The sequence below is a fragment of the Pan paniscus genome, chromosome 15, assembly GCF_029289425.2.
Source record: "Pan paniscus chromosome 15, NHGRI_mPanPan1-v2.0_pri, whole genome shotgun sequence".
Lineage (NCBI taxonomy): Eukaryota > Metazoa > Chordata > Mammalia > Primates > Hominidae > Pan > Pan paniscus.
The window spans coordinates 97,573,753-97,599,840 of NC_073264.2; the positions used below are offsets into that span (position 1 = coordinate 97,573,753).

General features: G+C 43.4%; 1 protein-coding gene and 1 pseudogene across 3 annotated transcripts in view; one reads left to right on the forward strand and one right to left on the reverse strand.

Annotated features, from left to right (window-relative positions):
• The window catches only part of AK7 (adenylate kinase 7), a 99,244-nt gene that overhangs the window by 21,670 nt on the left and 51,486 nt on the right, over window positions 1–26,088 (forward strand). For all 3 annotated transcript variants that reach the window (XM_034938087.2, XM_034938090.2, XM_063596116.1), the window contains 2 exons: window positions 7,062–7,172; window positions 24,069–24,149. In XM_034938087.2, coding sequence (XP_034793978.1) covers window positions 7,062–7,172; window positions 24,069–24,149 — 192 coding nt within the window. The remainder of the gene's footprint in view (window positions 1–7,061; window positions 7,173–24,068; window positions 24,150–26,088) is intronic.
• On the reverse strand, window positions 9,934–23,155 carry LOC103784059 (phosphatidylethanolamine-binding protein 1-like; annotated as a pseudogene).

A 26,088-nucleotide genomic window follows, 5' to 3' on the forward strand; every position in this document is an offset into this window, starting at 1 on the left:
CGAGGATCCTGACTAATACATTATGCTTAATTGAAATCAGTTGAGTATGTGAAAAGCCATGACTCCATAATGTAACTCAGAAAAGTGAATATTAGATTGTTGTAAATGCTGCTGGCTTCCTGTCATGATGCCACCCCACTGTCTTCCTTGCCAGCAGAGCCATGACTTGTTAAGTTCAAGTGTCCACACTGCCCATGAAATCTAGAGAAAGGAGATTCTATCCCCATTCCAGGGGAAAATCCTGATTGATCCAAACTAGCCATGATGGTTCTATTCTTCTTGCCGATGATTGGCTAAGGGGTGGGCATGCAATCCAATTTTGGGATGTGGGCTGTAACAAACCTACCCCCAAAATGTAGAGTGGCTTACACATGGAGGAAGTTTGTATCTTGCTCAGGTAAAATGTAAAACAGGTGTTGCTGATGATCAAGTTAGTCTTCTCCCAACTCTGATTCAAGATCCAGGCTCCTTATGTTGGATGGCTCCAACGCCTTCCAGAATTACCTCTGGGGCTGTCGTGCACACTTGCATCAGGCCTGTGGAGGAGAGAGAAACACAAAAGAGTATGCATGGGAAGCTTTATGAACCAGGCTTGGAAGAGATGCTCATCACTTCTGCAAATTTCTTTGGCTAAAACTCAGCCCATAGCTGAGGAGCCCAGAATATGTAGTCTAACTGCATCCAGGAAATCAGTCTGGTTTAGTCTCTGGCACAGAGGAAAGATGGCCAGGAGACTCCCAGGAAGGGCTCATCCCTGATTAGGAGAGACTTCAAGGAAGACACGGGCTTTCTTTCTTTGTGGATGTTATCATATCTGGATGTGAAGCTTGGACTGCTGCTACTAGTCTTGCTGTGATCCTGAAAAGGAAGGCCACACATAGGAGGCAGAGCTCAGAAGGCATCAGAACAGCAGAGCCAGTTTCCAGTGCAGGGCCTGGGGAAGGTGTGGTAGGCGCTATGTCCGGCCACAAAGGTGGCAAGAAAAAGCCCCTAAAACAGCCCAAGAAACAGGCCAAGAAGACGGATGGAGGTTGAAGAAGATAAGGATTCCTCCCTTTTTTTTTTTTTTTTTTTTTTTTTTTTTAGTGTGGCGCAGGCTGGAGTGCAGTGGTGCAACCTGGGCTCAGCTCACTGCAACCTCCACCTCCTGGGCTCAAGTGATTCTCTGGCCTTAGCCTCCTGATTAGCTGGGACTACAGGCACCTACCGCCATGCCCAGCTAATTTTTAAAATGTTTTTGTAGCGACAGGGTTTTGCCATGTTGCCCAGGCTGGTCTCAAATTTCTGGGCTCAATTAACACACCTGCCTTGGCCTCCCAAAGTACTGGGATTACAGGTGTGAATGACCGAACATGGCTGAAGATGAGGCTTTCAAGCAGAAACAAAAAGAGGAGCAGAAGAAATTTGAGGGGCTAAAAGCAAAGGCCATGGGGAAGGGACCCCTCACCACAGGTGGAATTAAGAAATCTGGCAATTGGCTGGGCATGGTTGCTCACACCTGTAACCCCAGCACATTGGGAGGCTAAGGTGGGAGGATCACTTGAGCCCAGGAGTTCAAGACCAGCCTGAGCAACACAGCAAGACACCATCTCTAAAAAAATAAATAAATAAATATTTTGAAAAGAAAGAAAAAAGGAAATCTGGCAAGCAGTAAGCTGTTCCTTGTGCCTGAGGCGATGGTGACCCTTGATTCCATGTATATTTGAACATCTGGATTCCCTGCATCACATCTTTTGCCACCTATAGCTGGAATGAAGTGTTGTCTTGGAGTCTACTGTACATTTAAAAATAAACTCTTGGAAAAAAGAAAAACAAAGAAAAAGAACAGCAGAGGCAGGCCAGCCCATGGTGCCTGGAGCCACCCGACTTAGGAACACTACTTATGGGAGATGATTTTCCCAGTGCGTAGGTCTTTTTGAGTTTGGTTTTCTGTTGCTGGTAGCCAAAAGCAACCAAATGGATAAAAACTGCACAAAAATCAGTTTTGTTACAAATGAAGGGTAAATATTATTATTAATTAATTAAATTAATTTAATACATTAATTAATTAAATTAATTTGATACATTAATTAAATAATTAAGGTATCAATTTTAATAATAGGACAATCTTAATATATATTGGGGTTGGTTTTTCCCTTAGAACCTGTTTTTAAAGTCTAGCTATGTGCTTGTTTCTGTATGTGTGAGTAAAGAGATATAACCCAGAGGTGACCCTGATTCAACCAAATACTCCAGAACAAGGGCCGACGGGCTCTGATTGTCACACATAATAACCAGGGAGAAACAGAGTCCACCAAGTGATCCACGTGGGCAATCAAACACAATGACCAATTAAGAAGAGAATCCAGGCCGGGCACAGTGGCTCATGCCTGTAATCCTAGCACATTGGGAAGCCGAGGCAGGTGGATCACCTGAGGCCAGGAGTTCAAGGCTAGCCTGGCCAACATGGTGAAACCCCGTCTTTACTAAAAATACAAAAAAAATAGCTGGATGTGGTGGTGCATGCCTTTAATCCCAGATACTCAGGAGGCTGAGGCAGGAGAATTGCTTGAAGCCAGGAGGCAGAGGTTGCAGTGAGCCAGGATGGCGCCACTGCACTCCAGCCTGGAGACAGAGTGAGACTCTGTCTCAAAAAAAAAAAAAAAAAAAAAGAGAATCCAACAGAGTGCTAGAGTGTTACAAGAAAACAGATTTGCCCATTGGCCTGATAAAGGGCAGGGGAGATTACTCTGTAGACTATGTTCTTTACCTCCTAGAAAGAGGAAGCCTCTAAATGAGCTTAGTAATTATAACAAGATAGTAGTAAGGCAGGCTGAGTTTCCAGAAATGCTGACAGCCATCCATATATAATATAACAATGAAAGGATCACGGCTGTAACCCCTGCTAAAGGAAAGGTCAACCACTTACCCTTTACTGGAAAGACAAATGATGCAAACAGTTGGGAGGAACTAAAACCCATATTAAAGGTTTGGGTTCAAAATACACTTTATTTGTTGTGTTTGTAACAAGCGAAATTTAAGGACTAAAGGGAACACAGCCTAGCAACTGGTCGCAAAGGTGCATCATACACAAACAGATCTCTGTCCCAACTAGGAATCAAGGAATGACAGCTCAGAACCTGCGGCCCCCTCTGGTTGGAATTTATGGGCTCCAGTGCCACTGGCCAGAGAGAGATTGATCTTCCTTTTCTCTCAGTCACTTTCTCAAAATGTCAGGGAAGAGATTGGCCATCCAACCTATGGTTCTCTTGTGGTTCACCTCATGGAATGTGACCATTTCCCTGGCAGCCGTTGAGGACAAAGGGTGGGGCAAATCCAGAAGAGGGGTGTTGGGCCAGTCACAGGGAGCAAGGAGGGTGGGTTAGGTGACCTGGCCCAGCATGCCATGTGAGCCAGGGCTACAGAGGGGCCAGGACTCATTTCATCCTGAAGGCAAAGCTGACTACACAGTTTCCAGACTGGAGCTGGCAAGTGAAAATACAGGACACCCAGTTAGATCTGAATTTCAGATAGACAGTGAATAATTGTTTAGCATACCTATACCCTGTGCAATATTGAAGACAAGCTTGTACTAAAAATTTAGTCATTTGTTTATCTGAAATTCAAATTTAGCTGGATGTCCTGTGTTTTACCTGGCAACCCTACATCTAGGCCACTAGACCTGTTTACGAGGACAGTTAATTGTGCAATACGTGTTCACTAGGTATCTACTGTGTACACAGAATTGAAGTGGATCTTCCCCTCAACAACTCATTCTCCCAGCTTTCTCCCAAGGACATCTCCTAGCATCTCAGTTGCTCTAGCCTCACTCCCCTCCTCCCACCAGTCAACTCATTGGTAAATTCTGTTCATTCATCATCTGAAATGTATCATAAACACATTTTGTTCTCTTTGTATCTATGGCAACTTTCTAGCCAGCCTCAGCCTTTAGCTTCTTGGACTACTCAAGTGGTTGTGCAGCTGGGGCCTGCCTTTGCGCCCTCCAATCCATCCTCCATAACACCACCTCAGCCATTTTGTTGAAATGTCATTCATAACTCTGATATATCAATAAAAAACATGTATCAGAATATCACAGGTACCTCCAGAATCTGTACAAGGGTGATATATCGAGTAAAAAATACACGTATCAATCAATAGCAAACCAGGTGGCTAAAAGAAAGAAATACATGTATTGGAATATTACATATACCCCAAATATATGCACTATGATATATTACAATATGTATCAAAATATTAAATTAAATATGAAATTCAGATCACTTTGCAGTCCTGCTTTAAAAGTGAAAAACCCAACTGGGCTTAGTAGCTCAAGCCTGTAATTCCAGCACTTTGGGAGGCCGAGGCAGGAGGATTGCTTGAGACCAGGAGTTTAAGACCAGTCTGGACATCACAATGAGACCCTGCCTCTACACAAAACAATTTTTTTTTATTAGCCTGGCATGGTGGCAAGCGCCTGTAGTCCCAACTACTCAGGAGTCTAGGTGGACTCAGCTGTTCCCAGGAGGTTGAGGCTGCAGTGTGCTGTGATTGTGCCACTGCGCCCCACCCTGGGCAACAGAGTGAGATCTTGTCTAAAAAAAAAAAAAAAAAAGGCTTCAAACCCTTCCATAGCCTTTTATTGCTATTGGAATGAATCTAAACTCCTCAGCGTGGCTCAGAAACCCTGATAATCTGGCTCTCACCTACCGCATCCCCTACCAATTCCCAGCTTGGCTCCAGTCATTTTCTCAGGAGCAATTGTACTCTTACCTCAGTAGGGCTTTTTGTTTTTGTTTTTGTTTTTGTTTTTTGAAAAGAATTTTTGCTCTGTCGCCCAAGCTGGAGTGCAGTTGTGCAGTCTCGGCTCACTGCAACCTCAGCCTCCCAGGTTCAAGCGATTCTCCTGCCTCAGCCTCCCGAGTAGCTGGGATTACAGGCACCTGCCACCAAGCCCAGCTAATTTATGTATTTTTAGTAGAGACAGGGTTTCATCATGTTGTCCAGGCTGGTCTTGAACTCCTGGCCTTAAGTGATCCACCCACCTCAGCCTCCCAAAGTGCTGGGATTACAAGCATGGGCCACCTCGCCTAGCCTCAGTAGGATTTTCACTGTGTGTTTCTCCTGCCTCTTCAGTTGTTTCCTTGTAAACTCTGGGCTCAAAAGCTTTGGATTGGTTACTTAACTTAGACCAATGTATTGTGATTGAAAGGTTCCATATTGAACACCATATTTTTAAAACCCCGAAACCCTGCTCCAACACGGATCTCTGAATTTGGAAGGATTTTTGCCAAATCACACTGTTGCATGGCTCTCAATTATTTCTTCTGATTCCAGTAGGTTTTAACGTAGTTATTTTGGTTGCATCCCTCTATGGGACTGCACAGGCTATGGGTTGTGGAGAGACTGAATATGAGGGACAGGTCAGTGAACTGTCAAGAAATGTTTTTAATTCCTCATTCCCAGGACGTACTTAATCTTAACCAGTGAAACCAATTTTTAAAGCCAGAGTCAGTGGCCTGCACATGCAATGTCCTTTTTAACATGTTATTTATTTTGGGGAGGGCCCATGTGGCAAAGAAAAAAAAAGAAAAAAACAATTTAGGTTAAAAAAAATAAAACTACAGGCTCGGGCGAGGTGGCTCATGCCTGTAATCCCACCATTCTGCGAGGCCAAGGAGGGAGGATTGCTTAAAGCCAGGAGGTGGAGACCAGCCTGGGTAACAATTGGAGACTCTGTTTCTACAAAAAAATAAAATAAATGAGCTGGGCACGGAGGTGTGTGCCTATATAGTCCCAGCTACTTGGGAGGCTAAGGCAGGAGGATCACTTGAATCCAGGATTTCAAGGCTGCAGTAAGCTATGATCAGGCCACTGCACTCCAGCCTGGGCAAGAGAGCAAGGCCCTGTCTCTACCAAAAAAAATTATATTTAATATTAATACCTTTATGGAATCTCAGTGGCAACCTGCTACCATCTCTGCGAAAGACTTTGTTTTTAATTTTGTTTAGATTAAATTTAAATTATAAAATTTGTCTCCTAAAGCATTTTTTTCTTTTCTTTTTTTTTTTTTTGAGACAAAGTGTTGCTCTTCTCCCCCAGGCTGGAGTGCAATGGCGCGATTTCGGCTCACTGCAACATCCGCCTCCTGGGTTCAAGCAATTCTCCTGCCTCAGCCTCCCGAGTAGCTGGGATTACAGGTGCCTGCCACCACACCTGGCTAATTTTTGTATTTTTAGCAGAGACGGGGTTTCATCATGTTAGCCAGGCTGGTCTCGTGCCTGCCACCACACCTGGCTAATTTTCATATTTTTAGTAGAGACGGGGTTTCATCATGTTAGCCAGGCTGGTCTCGAACTTCAGACGTCAGGTAATCCGCCCACCTTGGCCTCCCAAAGTGCTGGGATTACAGGCATGAGCCACTGCGCCCGGCCTCCTAAAGCATTTTTAAGAAGAGTAAATCGCTATTCAAATAAGTGGTATGGTTGGATGTGGTGGTTCACGCCTGTAATCCCAGCACTTTGGGAGGCTGAGGTGGGCAGATCACCTGAGGTCAGGAGTTCCATACCAGCCTGGCCAACATGGCAAAAACCTGTCTACTAAAAATACAAAAATTAGCCAGGTGTGGTGGCACACACCTGTAATCTCAGCTACTCGGGAGGCTGAGGCAGGAGAATCACTTGAACCGGGGAGGTGGAGGTTGCAGTGAGCCAGGATTGTGCCACTGCACTCCATCCAGTCTAGGAGGATGATACTATCATCATCGACAGAGAAAGACTCCGTCTCAAATAAAAATGAAATGAAATAAAATAAAATAAAATAAAATAAGCAGTATGGCCAGACTCGGTGGTTCATGCCTATAATCCCAGCACTTTGGAAGGCCGAGGCAGGAGGATTGCTTGAGCCCAAGAGTTCAAGACCAGCCTGGGCAACACAGCGAGACCCTGTCTCAAAAATAAAAAAATAAATCAAGCAGTAGTTTTAAGCTTTATTTGAGCTTAAAGGAACATATCTTTAGCCTTAGAAGTCACACATATCTCTAATTCACCAAGTCTGTACCTTTTCTTTCTTTCTTATAATAGGAGGATTCTGAGGTTCCATTCACTGAAGAAGATTATCGAAGAAGAAAGTCTCATCCTAATTTTCTGGACCACATAAATGCTGAAAAAATGGTTCTCAAATTTGGAAAAAAGGTAAGTCTGGCATAGTGGAACATGGACATCATCTGAAGTCTTTAAACATCTCTTTGTGTAGTTTCCTGGGACTTACCCCACGGATGTCTGAGCTTTAGGCTCACCCCAGGATACACTGTCCTTAGGGGTCCTGGCCCAGGTTCTGGTCCAGCACACTGGGTTGAAAGCCCTGCATCACCACCCAGCCGAGCTTGAGCCGTCACCCACAAAGGGGTCTGTGTGTCTGAAAAGCTGTTTGGCCCAAAAGAGGCAAATAACTCAGAGTTGTAATGGGGAACAGGGGAACCACATTTTCCCTGTTCCCAGAATCTATCTCATTTGTTTCTTAAAACAACTCTGAAAAGTGCCTATTAACCTCCTCTTATGAATAAGGAGATGGGGGCTTCCAGAGGTTAAATAATTTGCCCAAGGTCACATAACTAGGATTTACTGAGCACTGTCCTGAGCGCATCTCAGCCTTGACTCATCTACTCCTTCTAACAAGGCTGTTATCTACGCACATTGATGTCCTCAGCGCATTTCCTGGCGTGGAGCTGAGATTCAGTCTGAGAGCCATCAGCCACCAAAGCCTGCTGGGTTTGCTTTTTTTCTTTGGAATCCAAAACCCCATCATTCAATAGAATTTATCTTGACACATCCTTGGTCACTCACTGGTCATTAAGACATTCTCGTAGCTTTTTTTTTTTTTTTTTGAGATGGAGTCTCGCTCTGTTGCCCAGGCTGGAGTGCAGTGGTGCAATCTTGGCTCACTGCAACCTCTGCCTCCTGGGTTCAAATCATTCTCCTGCCTCAGCGTCCCGAGTAGCTGGGACTACAGGCATGTGCCACCATGCTCGGCTAATTTTTTGTATTTTTAGTAGAGTCAGATTTCCACCATGTTAGCCAGGATGGTCTCGATCTCCTGAACTCGTGATCCGCCCGCCTTGACCTCCCAAAGTGTTGGGATTATGGGCATGAGCCACCGTGCCCGGCCCCTTCTGTTGCAGCTATTGCAGTATCTGGCCAGCAGCCTGCAATCCAAAGGGGCTATCTCTTTGTTCCCAGGCGGATTGGCAGGTTGAGAAATAATAGACACACACAAGATAGTGAAAGCTGGGTCCGGGGGGTCACCGCCTTCTGGTCCTGCAATGCCGCCAATGCACTGTATATGCCAGCATTTATTATTAAGTTTAGTGAGGGCAGGGATAGGTTAGTGAGGGATTTAGGGTCATTTGATTATGAGGTGAGATGGTCACATGGGGATGAAGTAATTCTTTAACATAACATCTGTATGCAGAAGTACAGTATACAGAGATAAGAATTTACAATATAGTGTGGGCATCAGTAATTTCTAACAGAGCCTTAAAACAGAAACACAGTCTTTCCATAACCTATGATTAGCAAGGTATTAATCAGCAGTAACAGTTGCAGTAAAAGCTGGTTACAAACAATCCATAGAAACAGGAAGTGAAGCTAGACAACCGGTTAGATCAGAAACTCTCAGAAAGGAGTATGCCTTAACCCTAAAGAGGCCTAGAAGAGCCGTGGCAAAATGAGGGCATTTATAGCCCTATCTTATCCATATGAACAGGTGCCCCTCATGCGTCTGTTTATAGGCTCTTCACAAGGGTCGCATGCCTTTCCCAGAGCTATGAACATCTGCTTTTCTGGGATAGGAATCTTGGTGATGTGAAACCTCCCTGACTGCACGTCCATTCATAGGCTCTCTGCAGGGGGAAGCACATCACGCGCTGTTGGCTCATTCTGGCAGCCCAACCTGGCATTGTCTTTACACAATTCTGCATGCAATTTTGTATTTACAATAGTCAGGAGCATTTCATCTTTTATTCTGTAGCAATAGTTTCAGGGGGTTGCCCTACAGCAGCAAAATTCATCATTTTGACATGTCCATTATAAAATTATTTTATTTCTCTTGCCTTTCTTCAGAATAGATGATGGGAATGCCCTGACAATGAATAAGTAGTGACAGCTGAAAAATTATGATGATGATGATTTTTCATTCAGGGTTTTTACTTTTATTCAACTATAAGCAAACAGCAGAATTAACACAACATTCAGCAACTCCAGACCAGCTTTTCTTACCCCCATGAAGAGCAATCAATTTGACAGACACAGATGTAGGGATTCCTGATAAGCGGTCAGCTAGTACTGCTGCCCATCTACAGGGCCATGCCCCAACAACAGCAAAGCCACTCTCCCTACTCCTTTTTCCAGGATTGCTCTTTAAAGGGACCAGAGTGAGATACTGACGCCTATTAAGGCAACTGAGAGGCCCGTGTTGGGGCTGAGCCTCATTGTGAGCCTCTGGTTGTCTAGCGACGGTGCCATAAAAACACACTGCTACGGTTCTGGTCTCAGGATCACAAAGGCAGAGGCAACCAGTCCTTATTTATTTTTTTTTAACCTCCCTTAAAGATTCTTTGATGCTTTGCTGTATTAGTGTAGACCCGGTCTATTTCTGCCAAATTTTTTCTTTAAATTCTGGGTTGCTATTTTCATAATAACAATTTGATGACCCCATCACAATACCAAAATATCCCCCAAAATGAAGTTCAAAATTGATCAAAACATAAACCAGAGTGAGTGACTAGAATGATCAAGGCCAGGCAGCAGGAAAAGTCACCCTAAGCCACCATCTCAGTGCTCAGGTCTTGTCTGTCCAAAGGGGAGTGGGAAGAGGAGAAAGCTATGGTACATGCAGCACTGAACTGGAGAACACAGCTCGGGGCCTCCAGGACGGTTCAGGTCGCCGAGCTGCCCCCTACTTCCCAGACAGCTGCTCCTACAATTTGGGCACATAGTCGTCCCACTCGGCCTGGTAACACGTGCCGGCCACCGGGACCCTGAGCGCGTACTTTTTACGGAGGGACGCCACCTTGAATTTGCCACGGTGGTCTCCGGAGCGGTTGCTGAGGATGGGCTCGTCACATTTCAGCGGCCTGTGCCTTGGGAGACCTCGAGCCCACATAATCCGGAGAGGACTGTGCCACTGCTGATGTCACTGCCCTTCATGTGGACCACCAGGAAATGATGCCATTCCCTGTATTGGGGATCCTTCCTGCTGGGAGCATCCGGGTCTGTCAAGACCCAGGTGTAGAGTTTCCCTAAATCAAGACCATCCCACGAAATGCCGGTGGGTCTGTTCTTCACCTGGGTGGGATCGGGCACGGTGCTCGCCTCGTCCACCGCCGCCCCGTGCAGGTGACATGCAGCGGGTGCTGCGGCTGCTCGTCCACTTCCTGAAGGCTCCAGGGCCCGGACCTCTGTCTGAGGTTCACCCGCGTGGCGGGGCCGAGCGGAGCGCGCAGCCGGGAGTGCCGCGGGAGGCCAGGCGCCGGCGGCAGCGGCGACACGGGGGTCTCCGCCAGCTGAAAAATTACGAAGGGCTTACTGTGTTCTCAGTATTTTACTCATGGTATCTTATGTCATCTGTGTTTTACTCGTAGTATCTATGAGTTCTCAGTGTTTTACTCATGGTATCTCATGTCATCTTCAAGAGTCTCATAAACAATTCCCAGAATTCTGTGAGGTAGGTACTACTATCATCCTCATATAACTTGGAGAAAACCCCAAACCCTCTGAAAGTGTCATTACATTGTTCCCATTAGTGGAAGACCAGCGCTTAGTGAACGCTAATAATAGTTCTAAGATGACACCTAGTGGTCTCGGAGGATATTACCATAGGAACTTCGGTCCTATAAAAAACACTTTACCAATACAAACACTGAGCATCAAACATTGGAAGAAACAACAAGAAATTAGGAATTCCAGCCCTTTTTCTGTCCATTAACTTATGACCTTAGCCGTGTTATTAAACTTCTGGGCTTAAAATAAGTAAACGGGCTAGATTAGATGGTTTAAATGTATTCCAGTTCTAAATTCCATAACTGTTATTTTATTGGAACCTGTGATTTCTTGATCATTTATGTTTAATTTACAGGTGGAAAATGTATGCTTACACATATAAAGCTGATTTAAGTGAATAACAGTCTAAAATGAGAAATATGATCATATTAATGTATTTTTATTACAAAACCTTACACTTGTCATTTAAATAATAAAATCAAAATTTCGTTGTAAAAATCTATTATTTTTATCCCCAACTTTCTTACTCACTCTTTTCTACACCATTAATAAGATTGATTTGGCCAATTTGGTCATCCCAATGATCTTTTTTGATAAGTGATGCTAATGTTTTTATCTGGGAGATAGACCCTTGAAAATAATCATTTAACACATTCATTTAACTAATGTCCAGTTAGATCCAATTATGGACCAGGCACTGTGATGAGGAGCTGCCCTCACAGCCATCGATAAAGCAAACACAGTCTATGCACTCCAGAGGCTGGTTGTCAAGTGGTTTATCTACTGTTATCACATCCTCAGCCAGCACATTCATATACAAGATTACATACACAAAAGGTAGACTTCTATTCAGTATTTTGAGGCAAAGAGGAGACCCTAATAATTATACAAGTTGCCAAAATAGTCCTGAATTGCCTGATACCAAAATTGCTTTCATCTTTTAATGAGTCACACTGATTTTTTTTTTTTTTTTTTTTTTTTTTTTTTTTTTTTTTTGAGACAGAGTCTTGCTCTGTTGCGTAGGCTGGAGTGCAGTGGCATGATCTCGGGTCACTGCAACCTCTGCCTCCCAAGTTCAAATGACTCTCCTGCCTCAGCCTCCTGAGTAGCTGGAATTACAGGCATGTGCCACCACGCCTGGCTAAATTTTGTATTTTTTAGTAGAGACAGGGTTTCACCATGCTGGCCAGGCTGGTCTTGAACTCCTGACCTCAGGTGATTCACCTGCCTCAGCCTTCCAAAGTGCTGGGGTTACAGGTGTGAGCCACCGTGCCCGGCCGTAGTTTGTCTTGAAAACTATTTTGTCTGATATAAGTATAGTGACTCCTGCTTCTTTTTGGTTTCCATTGGCATGGAATATCTTTTTCCATCCCTTTATTTTCAGTCTATGTGTGTCTTTACAGGTAAAGTGTGTTTCTTGTAGGCAACAGATCAATGTGTCTTGTTTTTTTCATCAATTCAGCCAGTCTATGTCTTTTGATTAGAGAATTTAGTCCACTTACATTCAATGTTATTATTGGTAAGTAAGGACTTACTCCTGCCTTTTGTTATTTGTTTTCTAGTTGTTTTATTGTCTTATCTTCCTTCTTTCTTTCCTTCCTATCTTGCTGTAGGGATGGTGATTTTCTCTGGTGATATGATTTAGTTTCTTGCTTTTTATTTTTTGTGCAACCATTGTAAGTTTTTTAGTTTGAGGTTACAATAAGGCTTGCAAATACTATCTTATAACCCATTATTTTAGTCGGATAACAATCTAACCCTATTGGCATAAAGAAACCAGCAAAAAGAAAACTAATAACACTATGCCTTACTCCCATCCCCCAATTTTTAAACTTTTTGATGTTTCTATTTATATCTTATTGTACTGTGTCATAAAAAGCTGTTGTAGTTATTATTTTTTTTGGTTCATTGTATAGTCTTCCTACTTAGAATGAGATAGTTTACACACCACCGTTAAAGTGTTCTAATATTTTGTTTTTCTGTGTACTTCCTATTACCAGTGAGTTTTGTACCTTCAGGTGATTATTGTTCATTAATGTCTTTTTCTTTCTGACTGAAGTACTCCCTTTAGTGTTTCTTGTAGGACAGGTCTGGTATTGATGAAATCCTTCAGCTTTTGTTTGTCTGGGAAAGTATTTCTCCTCCATGCTTGAAGGAGATTTTCACCAGATATACTATTCTAGGTGAAAGTTTTTTTCCCTCAGCACTTTTCAATATGTCATGCCTCTTTCCTGGCCTGTAAGGTTTTCCACTGAAAAGTCTGCTGCTAGATGTATTAGAGCTCCATTGTATGTTATCTGTTTCTTTTCTCTTGCTACTTTTTGGATCCTTTTTTAATCCTTTACCTTTAAAAGTTTGATTATTATATGCCTATATGTTGTCTTGTGTATTAGTCCATTAGTCCATTTTCACACTGCTATAAAGAACTAACTGAGACTGAGTAATTTATAAAGAAAAGAGGTTCAGGCCAGGCGTGGTGGCTCACGCCTGTAATCCCAGCACTTTGGGCAGGCGGGCAGATCACCTGAGGTTGGAAGTTCGAGACCTGCCTGGCCAACATGGAGAAACCCCGTCTCTACTGAAAATACAAAATTAGCCAGGCATGGTAGTGCATGCCTGTAATCCCAGCTACTCGGGAGGCTGAGGCAGGAGAATCGTTTGAACCTGGAAGGCAGAGGTTGCAGTGAGCTGAGATCGCTCCATTGCACTCCAGCCTGGGCAACAAGAGCCAAACTCCGTCTCAAAAACAAACAAACAAAAAAATTGGTTTAATTGACTCACAGCACAGTTCCACAGGCTGTACAGGAAGCATGTTTGGGGAGGCCTCAGGAAACTTACAACCATGGCAGAAGATAAAGGGGAAGCAGACACATATTACATGGCCTGAGAAGGAGGAAGAGAGAGTGAAGGGGCAGCTGCTACACACTTTTATAAACAACCAGAACTCATGAGAACTCACTCACTATTACAAGAACGGCAAGGGGTAAATATGGCCCCATGAGCCAATCACTTCCCACAAGGCCCCTCTTCCAACATTGGGGATTACAATTCGACGTGAGATTTGGGTGGGAACACAGACCCAAGCCATATCATGTTGTTTGAGTCAAATCCGCATACTGTTCTGTAACCTTCTTGTACTTGGATTGTTGATACCTTTCTCTAGATTTGAGAAGTTCTCCACTATTTTCCCTTTGAATAAACTGTCTACACCTATCTCTTACTCGACTTCCTCTTTAAGGCCAATAACTCTTAGAGGTGCCCTTTTGAGGCTATTTTCTAGATCCTATAGTCATGTTTCATTGTTTTTCTTTTTTTGTCTCCTCTGACTATATATCTATATTTCTGCCAAAAACATACGGTTTTATTTATACTCAGAAACAAGTAGATCATGCACATATATATGAAGATAACAATTAAAGGGATAATTGCATAAGTTTGCCTGTAGAGAGCTTTGAAAACCTGTTTACTCTTTTTTTATTATTTTAAGTTCTAGGGTACATGTGCACAATGGGCAGGTTTGTTACATATGTATACATGTCCCATGTTGGTTTGCTGCACCCATTAATTCGTCATTTACATTAGGTATTTCTCCTAATGCTATCCTTCCCCCATCCCCCACCTTACGACAGGCCCCAGTGTGTGATGTTCCCCACCCTGTGTCCAGGTGTTCTCATTGTTCAATTCCCACTTATGAGTGAGAACATGCGGTGTTTGGTTTTCTGTCCTTGCAATAGTTTGCTCAGAATGATGGTTTCCAGCTTCATCCATGTCCCTACAAAGGACATGAACTCATCCTTTTTTATGGCTGCATAGTATTCCATGGTGTATATGTGCCACATTTTCTTAATCCAGTTTATCATTGATGGACATTTGAGTTGGTTCCGAGTCTTTGCTATTGTGGATAGTGCCACAATAAACATATGTGTGCATGTGTCTTTATAGCAGCATGATTTATAATCCTTTGGGTATATACCCAGTAATGGAATGGCTGGGTCAAATGCTACTTCTAGTTCTAGATCCTTGAGGAATCGCCACACTGTCTTCCACAATGGTTGAACTAGTTTACAGTCCCACCAACAGTGTAAAAGCGTTCTTATTTCTCCACATCCTCTCTAGCACCTGTTGTTTCCTGACTCTTTAATGATTGCCATCCTAACTGGTGTGAGATGGTATCTCATTGTGGTCTTGATTTGCATTTCTCTGATGGCCAGTGATGATGAGCATTTTTTCATGTGTCCATTGGCTGCATAAATGTCTTCTTTTGTAAAGTGTCTGTTCATATCCTTCGCCCACTTTTTGATGGGGTTGTTTGATTTTTTCTTGTAAATTTGTTTGAGTTCTTTGTAGATTCTGGATATTAGCCCTTTGTCAGATGGGTAGATTACAAAAATTTTCTTCCATTCCGTAGGTTGCCTGTTCACTCTGATGGCAGTTTATTTTGCTGTGCAGAAGCTCTTTAGTTTAGTTAGATCCCATTTGTCTATTTTGGCTTTCGTTGCCATTGCTTTTGGTGTTTTAATCATGAATCCTTGCCCATGCCTCTGTCCTGAATGGTATTGCCTAGGTTTTCTTCTGGGGTTTTTATGGTTTTAGATCTAACATTTAAGTCTTTAATTCATTTGAATTAATTTTTGTATAAGGTGTAAGGAAGGGATCCAGTTTCAGCTTTCTACATATGGCTAGCCAGTTTTCCCAGCACTGTTTATTAAATAGGGAATCCTTTCCCCTTTTCTTGTTTTTCTCAGGTTTGTCAAAGATCAGATGGTTGTAGATGTGTGGTGTTATTTCTGAGGCCTCTGTTCTGTTCCATTGGTCTGTATATCTGTTTTGGTACCAGTACCATGCTGTTTTGGTTACTGTAGCCTCGTAGTATCGTTTGAAGTCAGGTAGCGTGATGCCTCCAGCTTTGTTCTTTTTGCTTAGGATTGTCTTGGCAATGCGGGCTCTTTTTTGGTTCAGTATGAACTTTAAAGTATTTTTTTCCAATTCTGTGAGGAAAGTCATTGGTAGATTGATGGGGATGGCATTGAATCTATAAATTACCTTGGGCAGTATGGCCATTTTCATGATATTGATTCTTCCTGTCCATGAGCATGGAATGTTCTTCCATTTGTTTGTGTCCTCTTTTATTTCGTTGAGCAGTGGTTTGTAGTTCTCCTTGAAGAAGTCCTTCACATCCCTTGTAAGTTGGATTCCTAGGTATTTTATTCTCTTTGAAGCAATTCCAAGTGAGAGTTCACTCATGATTTGGCTCTCTGTCTGTTATTGGTGTATAGGAATGCTTGTGATTTTTGCACATTGATTTTGTATCCTGAGACTTTGCTGAAGTTGCTTATCAGCTTAAGGAGATTTTGGGCTGAGACAATGGGGTTTTCTAAATATATAATCATGTCATCTGCAAACAGGGACAATTTGACTTCCTCTTTTCCTAATTGAATACCCTTTATTTCTTTCTCTTGCCTGATTGCCCTGGTCAGAACTTCCAACACTACGTCGAATAGGAGTGGTGAGAGAGGGCATCCCTGTCTTGTGCCAGTTTTCAAAGGGAATGCTTCCAGTTTTTGCCCATTCAGTATGATATTGGCTGTGGGTTTGTCATAAATAGCTCTTAGTATTTTGAGATACGTTCCATCAATACCTAGTTTATTAAAAGTTTTTAGCAAGAAGGGCTGTTGAATTTTTTTTTTTTTTTTTTTGAGATGGAGTCTCACTCTGTCACCCAGGCTGGAGTGCAGTGGTGCTATCTCGGCTCACTGCAAGCTCCGCCTCCTGGGTTCATGCCATTCTCCTGCCTCAGCCTCCCGAGTAGCTGGGACTACAGGCGCGCGCCACTATGCCTGGCTAATTTTTTGTATTTTTAGTAGAGACGGGGTTTCACTGTGTTAGCCAGGATGGTGTCAATCTCCTGACCTCGTGATCCGCCCGCCTCTGCCTCCCAAAGTGCTGGGATTACAGGCGTGAGCCACCACGCCTGGCCAGGGCTGTTGAATTTTGTCGAAGGCCTTTTCTGCATCTATTAAGATAATCATGTGGTTTTTGTCTTTGGTTCTGTTTATGTGATGGATTACGTTTATTGATTTGTGTATGTTGAACCAGCCTTGCATCCCAGGGATGAAGCCCCCTTGATCATGGTGGATAAGCTTTTTGATATGCTGCTGGATTTGGTTTGCCAGTATTTTATTTTCACATCGATGTTCATCAGGGATATTGGTCTAAAATTCTCTTGTTTTTGTTGTGTCTCTGCCAGGCTTTGTTATCAGGATGATGCTAGCCTCATAAAATGAGTTAGGGAGGATTTCCTCTTTTTCTATTGATTGGATTCATTTCAGAAGGAATGGTACCAGCTCCTCTTTGTACCTCTGGTAGAATTCAGCTGTGAATCCGTCTGGTCCTGGACTATTTTTGGTTGGTAGACTATTAATTATTGCCTCAATTTCAGAGCCTGTTATTGGTCTATTCAGGGATTCAACATCTCCCTGGTTTAGTCTTGGGAGGGTGTATCTGTCCAGGAATTTATCCATTTCTTCTAGATTTTCTAGTTTATTTGTGTAGAGGTGTTTATTCTCTGGTGGTAGTTTGTATTTTTGTGGGATCGGTGGCAATATCCCCTTTGTCATTTTTATTGCATCTATTTGATTCTTCTCTCTTTTCTTCTTTATTAGTCTTGCTAGCGGTCTGTTTTGTTGATCTTTTCAAAAAACCAGATCCTGGATTCATTGATTTTTTGAAGGGTTTTTTGTGTCTCTATCTCCTTCAGTTCTGCTCTAATCTTAGTTGTTTCTTGTCTTCTGCTAGCTTTTGAATTTGTTTGCTCTTGCTTCTCTAGTTCTTTCAATTGTGATGTTAGGGTGTCAATTTTAGATCTTTTCTGCTTTCTCTTGTGGGCATTTAGTGCTATAAATTTCCCTCTACACACTGCTTTGAATGTGTCCCAGAGATTCTGGTACGTTGTGTCTTTGTTCTCATTGATTTCAAAGAACATCTTTATTTATGCCTTCGTTTCATTATTTACCCAGTAGTCATTCAGGACCAGGTTGTTCAGTTGCCATGTTATGCGGTTTTGAGTGAGTTTCTTAACCCTGCGTTTTCATTTGATTGCACTGTTGTCTGAGAGACAGTTTTTTGTGATTTTTGTTCTTTACTATTTGCTGAGGAGTACTTTACTTCCAACTATGTGGTCAATTTTGGAATAAGTGCAATGTGGTGCTAAGAAGAATGTATATTCTGTTGATTTGTTTGTGGTGAGTTCTGTAGATGTCTAGTATGTCTGCTTGGTGCAGAGCTGAGTTCAAGTCCTGGATATCCTTGTTAACCTTCTATCTCATTGATATGTCTAATATTGACAGTGGGGTGTTAAAGCCTCCCATTATTATTGTGTGGGAGTCTAAGTCTCTTTGTAGTCTCTAAGGACTTGCTTTATGAATCTGGGTGCTCCTGTATTGGGTGCATATATATTTAGGATAGTTAGCTCTTCTTGTTGAATTGATCTCTTTACCATTATGTAATGGCCTTCTTTGTCTCTTTTGATCTTTGTTGATTTAAAGTCTGTTTTATCAGTACAATTTGACTTCCTCTTTTCCTAATTGAATACCTTTTATTTCTTTCTCTTGCCTGATTGGCCAGAACTTCCTACGCTCCGTTGAATAGGAGTGATGAGAGAGGTAATCCTCTCTCTTCCCAGGATTGCAACCCCTGCTTTTTTTTTTTTTGCTTTCCATTTGCTTGGTAGATCTTCCTCCAGCCCTTTATTTTGAGCCTATGTGTGTCTCTGCACATGAGATGGGTCCCCTGAATACAGCACACTGATGGGTCTTGACTCTTTATCCAATTTGCCAGTCTGTGTCTTTTAATTGGGACATTTAGCCCATTTACATTTAAGGTTAATATTGTTATGTGTGAATTTGATCCTGTCATTATGATGTTAGCTGGTTATTTTGCCCATTAGTTCATGCAGTTTCTTCCTAGCATCGATGGTCTTTACAATTTGGCATGTTTTTTCAGTGGCTGTTAGCGGTTTTTCCTTTCCGTGTTTAGTGCTTCCTTGAGCCCTTGTAAGGCAGGCCTGGTGGTGACAGAGTCTCTCAGCATTTGCTTGTCTGTAAAGGATTTTATTTCTCCTTCACTTACGAAGCTTAGTTTGGCTGGATATGAAATTCTGGGTTGAAAATTCTTTTCTTTAAGAATGTTGAGGCCGGGCGCAGTGGCTCATGCCTGTAATCCCAGCACTTTGGGAGCCCACGGCAGGCAGATCACAAGGTCAGGAGAATGAGACCATCCTGGCTAACACAGTGAAACCCCATCTCTACTAAAAATACAAAAAAAAAAAAAAAAATAGCCGGGCATGTTGGCAGGAGCCCGTAGTCCCAGCTACTCGGGAGGCTGAGGCAGGAGAATGGTGTGAACCTGGGAGGCGGAGCTTGCAGTGAGCTGAGATCACGCCACTGCACTCCAGTCTGGGCGACAGAATGATGTTGAATATTGGCCCCCACTCTCTTCTGCCTTGTAGAGTTTCTGCCGAGAGGTCTGCTGTTAGTCTGATGGGCTTCCCTTTGTGGGTAACTCGACCTTTCTCTCTGGCTGCCCTTAACATTTTTTCCTTCATTTCAACCTTGGTGAATTTGACAATTATTTGTCTTGGGATTCCTCTTCTCGAGGAGTATCTTTGTGGTGTTCTCTGTATTTCCTGAATTTGAATGTTGGCCTGCCTTGCTAGGTTAGGGAAGTTCTCCTGGATAATATCCTGAAGAGTGTTTTCCAGTTTGGTTCCATTCTCCCCATCACTTTCAGGTACGCCAATCAAACATAGATTTGGTCTTTTCACATAGTCCGATATTTCTTGGAGGCTTTGTTCATTTCTTTTTACTCTTTTTTCTCTAAACTTCTCTTCTCACTTCATTTCATTAATTTGACCTTCAATCACTGATACCCTTTCTTCCACTTGATTAAATCAGCTACTGAAGCTTGTGCATGTGTCATGAAGTTCTCGTGCCATGGTTTTCAGCTCCTTCAGGTCATTTAAGGTCTTCTCTACACTGTTTATTCTAGTTAGCCATTCATCTAATCTTTTTTCAAGGTTTTTAGCTTCCTTGCGATGTGTTCGAACATCCTCCTTTAGCTCGGAGAAGTTTGTTATTACCGACCTTCTGAAGCCTTCTTCTGTCAACTCGTCAAAGTCATTATCCGTCCAGCTTTGTTCTGTTGCTGGCGAGGAGCTGCGATCCTTTGGAGAAGAAGAGGTGCTCTGTTTTTTTCCTCTGACTGTATTTTTTAATAGGGGGTTTTCAAGCTCACTCTTTCTTCTTTGATCAATTTTGTTATTAAAAGACTCTGATTCATTCTTCAGTACGGCAATTGCATTTTTCAGCTCCGGAGTTTCTGCTTGATTTTTAAAAATTATTTCAATCTCTTTGTTAAATTCATCCGATGGAATTCTGAATTCCTTCTCTATGTTTTCTTGATTTTCTTTGAGTTTCCTCAATACAGCTATTTTGAATTCTCTGTCTGAAAGGTCACATAGCTCTGCTTTGCCAGGATTGATCCCTGGTGCTTTATTTAGTTCATTTGGTGAGGTCATGCTTTCCCGGGTGGTGTTGATGCTAGTTGATGTTCTTCAGTGTCTGGGCATTGTAGAGTTATGTATTTATTGTTGTCTTCACCGTCTGGGCTTGTTTGTACCTGTCCCTCTTGGGAAGGCATTCCAGATATTCAAAAGGACATGGGTGTTATGATCTATGTTGTATCTGCTTTAGGGGGCACCCCAAGCCCATTAATGCTGCAATTCCTGCAGACTCATAGAGGTATCGCCTTGATAGTCTTAGACTAAATCTGGAAGAATTCTCTGGATTACCAGGCAGACTCTTGTTCTCTTCCCTTACATCTCTCCAAATATACAGAGTCTCTCTGTCTGTCTGTCTCTCTCTCTCTCTCTCTCTCTCTCTCTGTTCTAAGCCACCTAAAGCTGGGCGTGGAGTGACACAAGCAACCCTGTAGCCACCACCACTGTGACTGTGCTGGGTCAGACCTGAAGCCAGCACAGCACTGGGTCTTGCCAAGGCCTGCTGTAACCACTCCCTGGTTACTGCCTGTGTTCACTCAGGGCTCTGGGGCTCCACAATCAGCAGGTGGCATAACCAGCCAGGCCTGTGTCCTTCCCTTCAGGGTGGCAAGGTCCCCCAGGCTCCAGGTGGGTCCAGAAGTGCCATCTGGGAGTCAGGGACTACAGTGATAAACCTTAGAAGTCTACCTGGCGTTCTATTGTATTGCGGCTGAGCTAGCACTCACACCACAAGACGTAGTCCTTCCCAGTCTTCCCTCTTCTTTCCAAAGACAGAGGAGCCTCACCCAGTAGCCACCCCAGGCCACAAGGAGTACTGACAGACTAGTGCTGATGTTCCCTTAGGGTCCAAGGTCTCTTAAGTCAGCTGGTCTTGACTGCTGCCTGGCCTGGGACTCACCCTTCAGATGGGACTCACTCTTCAGGAAAGTAGGCTCCCCTCTGGCCCAGGGCAGGTCCAGAAATGCCATTCAAGAGTCAAGTCATGGCAGGGACCCCAAGAGCCTGCTTGGTGCTCTACCTAACTTTGGCCATGCTGGCACCTAAGGTGCAAGACAAAGTCCCCTTTACTGTTCCCTCTGCTTTTCTCAAGCAGAAGGAGTTTTGGCCTGTAGTCACCACAGCTGGGAATGTGCTGAATCTCACCTGAAGCCAGAAGGCTCATCCAAGGCCCTCGACATAGTACCTGGGTATCACTGCTGGTTATTCAGGGCCCAAGGGCTCTCAAGTTAGCAGGTGATGAATGCTGCCGAGACTAGGTCCTTTCCTTCAAGGCAGCAGGTTCCTTTTCTGGCCCAGGGTGTGTCTAGAAATGTGACTGAGCTGGTGTTCTAGATGCAAGACAAAGTCCCCCCTACTCTTCCCTCTCTGCTTCTCAAGCAGAAGGAAGGGGTCTCTTTGGAGCCACGAGCTGTGCAGCTTGGGGTTAGAGGAGAGGTGGTAGCAGTTCTTCCTTGGCTGCTCCAGCTGGTGTCTCAGTATGTTGCATGCCCTCCCCAGTCCACTGTCTCTGGGCCTCGCTCAGCACTGGAACTCACCTAGAGTTGCAGTCCTTATGGCCTGGATTGTCTTTCAAGTTTGCTTGGAGACACAGAGCGCTGTAGCCCTCGGTGGCGAGGTTTGGAGGCACTTAAATTATGACCGCTGATACCGGACAGCCCCCTCTGACTCAGGCTGGTTTAAATGCTCCTTCCATGGGCTGGGCTGGCATCAGCTGAATTTGGTCTGGTTTTTCTTTCTGCTCTAACTGGACAGTGCTGAGTTCAATGCCTCTCAAATGCTGTGTTCTCCCTCCTGCAGCACCCAGAGATGCTCTCCTGCTGGTGGGGGTGGGTGGCTTTGGCGATTCCAAACTGTTTTTTCTGGTTCTTCAGTGCCTCTTTCAGCGATATGAAGTTAAAATAGGTACTGTGAGGGCTCACCTGATTTTTGGTTCTTATGAAGCTGTTTTTTCTGTGTAGATAGTTATTGTTGTCCTTGCAGGGGAGATTTCCATCCCACCATCTTGCCCTGCCTCTGGGATTATCTTTTGACTGTTTGGTAGACTTTGGTTGAAAAACTGTCTTGGACTGTGGGAAGGCAGTTAGCAGGTGTCTGGGGGCAAGAAATGAGCCCTTTAGGCTAAATTTTCAAATCAGTTGACAGAAAGTTGTCCTTAAGTCTGTCTTATAATTTTTAAAATCTCTATTGTATTTGTGGTTAAGTCCTCCTTTTCAGGCCTAATATTTGTGAGGTGAGATCACTACCTTCCCACAAGAGCCTGAGTAACATTCTTCCTAAAAACTCCTGTAGGCCGGGCGCAGTGGCTTACGCCTGTAATCCCAGCACTTTGGGAGGCCGAGGCAGGCGGATCCCTTGAGGTAGGAGTTCAAGACCAGCCTGGCCAACATGGGGAAACCCTGTCTCTATTAAAAGTACAAAAATTACCTGGGCATGGTGGTTCTCACCTGTAATCCCAGCTACTTGGGAGGCTGAGGCAGGAGAATCACTTGAACCCAGGAGGCCAAGGTTGCAGTGAGCCTAGATTATGCCACCGCACTCCAGCCTGGGCAACAAGTGAAACTCTGTCTCAAAACAAACAAACAAACAAACAAAAAACTCCTGTCTTCTTGCACCATCCCCTGTTCGCCTGAAGAAGCTCAAGCGAGTTTTCTGATTGGTGGGTTTGGGGATGGCCTGGCCATGTGAGCTTGGCCCCTTCTCCTTCCCTTCTCTCTGGGACTCCAGGGATGGTGGCTACTGTGCATTTCACCTTCCTCATGCCCTGAGACTTACAGCAGCAGGCCGCCATGTGGAGAAGTCCCTCGTTGTCCAGTGTTGCCTGGGACTGGTTGGAAAAGTTCATCTTATTCTGGATTCAGGGTTAGGAAGCTCATCATCATGGCTCACCTAAGGCATGGCCGCCAGCAGAACTCATATCAATAATAAAGATGGTATTTTGAGCTTATCTGGTTAAATATTGAGGCAGAGAGTAGAGGCTGAGAAGGGTAGTAGGGGGTGGGGGGAGGGAGGGATAGTGAATGAGTACAAAAAATGTTGGAAAGAATGAATAAGACCTACTATTTGATAGCACAGCAGGGTGACTATAGTCAGTAATAACTGAACTGTAGATTTTTAAATAACTTAAAGAGTATAATTGGAGTGTTTGTAATTCAATGGATAAATGCTTGAAGGGATGGATACCCCATTCTCCATGTTGTGCTTATTTCACATTGCATGCCTGTATCAAAACATCTCATGCACCCCCATAAATCTATATACTTATTATGTACCCACAAATATTAAAAATTAAAAATAAAGAAATACTGACTCCAGTTCTTACAGTGCCTAAACTGCTTGTCCGGGGTGAAGTGGACAATCCATGTGAATTTCCATCCTTGTGTTAAGGCCCATTACCAGCTTCTTGGTTTCATGTACTAGATCATTAAAGATCCTCGTGGAAAGACCTGTTTTTCTTTCTCTTTTCCCCCTCAGTGCCGAGCATAGAGCTTACAGGTACTAAGTTTTCACAAAAACCCTGGCTTTAATTTAATTAGGAGTCCTTGTTAAATTTTAATAGTAGTCAGAGGTATTCCTGAATAGTGCGGGGGTGTCGTTTCTCCCTTTAAGAGATAGAATTTGTATCCCGAACAATACTCAGTAACCTGCAAGAGTTGACGGAAGTTCTGAAAGTGCTCATTTTAACTACTAAAATAATCTGGTTCAGTATGACTGATAATATTACATCCAGCTTTTTTTTTCTGTATTTTATCTAATAGGCCAGAAAATTTGCAACGTACGTAGTTGCTGCTGGACTCCAGTATGGAGCGGAAGGAGGCATGTTACACACATTTTTTAAGGTATGGCTTTCAATGATGACGTGGAATGTTTAAAAGTGTCTTACGATACAGATACACAATTTGAAGGTGTTTTTGATTGCTTTGGGTGTGGTTAGTGCAGTAGAATAGCAGAAGATGAAGGCAAGTATGGATGTCACCACAAAGACCTACGTTTCTTTCCCATTATTAACTTGTATTCACCACTCTCAAAATAATAATGAAAAAGATGTATCTCCTTTCATTCATGAAACAGATATTGATGTAGTGCCCATCAGGTGCTGGAAACTGTTGTAGGTACTTGGGATACAGTAAAATAATAAAGTCCCTCCTCTTGCGAAGCTTACATTCTAGGGGGATGGAGAAAGAGATAGATAATAAGCAAGCCGGTAAATGTTGAGTATTTCAGATGTTGAAACAGGGTATGGAAAACAACAGAGCAGAGAAAGGCAGAGAGTGCTGGGGAGTAAGGTTGCGGGGATTGGGGCTGTTATATCTTATATAGGAAGGTTGAGGAAGGTCTTTCCAACGATGTGACATTTGAGTAGGAAGGGAAAGGCAATGAAGGAGCTGGCTAATCGGCTTTCTGGAGAAAGACATCCCAGACAGTGGGAATTGTTACTGCAAAGAAGTGAGGCAGAAATGTGCTGGCTACATTTGAAGACCAATCTAGATCAATCTAGCTGAAGTATGGGAGAACAGCGGTAATGAGGTCAAAGCGGTAATGACAGAGTCAGACCAAGCCCAGCCTGGTAGCCCCTCGTGAAGCTCTGGCTTTCTTTCTGAGTGAGTTGGGCAACCATTAGACTGTTTGAGCACAGAAGCAACATAATCCATATGATATAAAAGGACAGCTTTCTCCTTCTGCTGTGCTGAGGATGTACTATTTGGGGCATGGGCAGGAGCAGGAAGCAAGGAAACCAGTGAGCAGGGTAGTGCCTAAGACCTGGGTGGGCATGGTGGGGATACTGGAAACTGTTCAGATTTCAGACGTATTTTGAAGAGAGAGTCAATGGGATTTGTTCAAAGCTTGGATGTAAGGATGACAGAAACATAGTAAAGGATAACTTTAAGGATTTTGGTTTAAGCAACTAGAAGTATGGCGCTGCCATTTATTGAGATGGGGAAGACAGGGAATGGAGCTGGTTGGGGTACAATGCAATGAAAAGTTCAGGAAGTTTGAGATAATTAATATCCAAGTATAGATACTGGGAAGGCTATTGGACATAAAGAGTTTGGTGATCATGGAGGAGGTCAGGTCTGGAGATATAATCATGGGAGCTGTCAGTATACGGTGGGTACTTAAATCCTTGGGACTGGATGACATCAACTAGTGAATGAATATGGAGAAGAGATAGGGGCCTGAGGACTGAGTCTTGGAACCCTCCAATATTGGAGGTTATAGGGAAATGAGAAGGAATTAGGAAAGGAGGTTGAGAAGGGTGGGCAGGAAGCAGGAGAGGAAATAAGAGAAAAGTAAATAATTATTAAAAAAATATTTTTGGCCGACTCACGCCTGTAATCCCAGCACTTTGGGAGGCCAAGGCAGGTGAATCACAAGGTCAGGAGATCAAGACTATCCTGGCTAACACGGAGAAACCCCATCTCTACTAAAAATACAAAAAATTAGCCGGGCATGGTGGCGGGAGCCTGTGGTCCCAGCTACTCGTGAGGCTGAAGTAGGAGAATGGTGTGAACCGAGGAGGTGGAGCTTGCAGTGAGCCGAAATTGCACCACTGCACTCCAGCCTGGGTGACAGAGTGAGACTCCATCTCAAAAAAAAAAAAAAAAAAAAAAGTTTTTAAAAAGAAAGAATGACAAATTGCGTCAGATACTGCAGATAATCATCTAAGATGAAACCTACAAATTGACCACTGAATTTTTTGGTACTGGGTAGGACAAAAGTCTAACAGACGCAGGTTCAAGAGGGAACAGCTGGAGGGGAATTGAAGACAATGAGAAC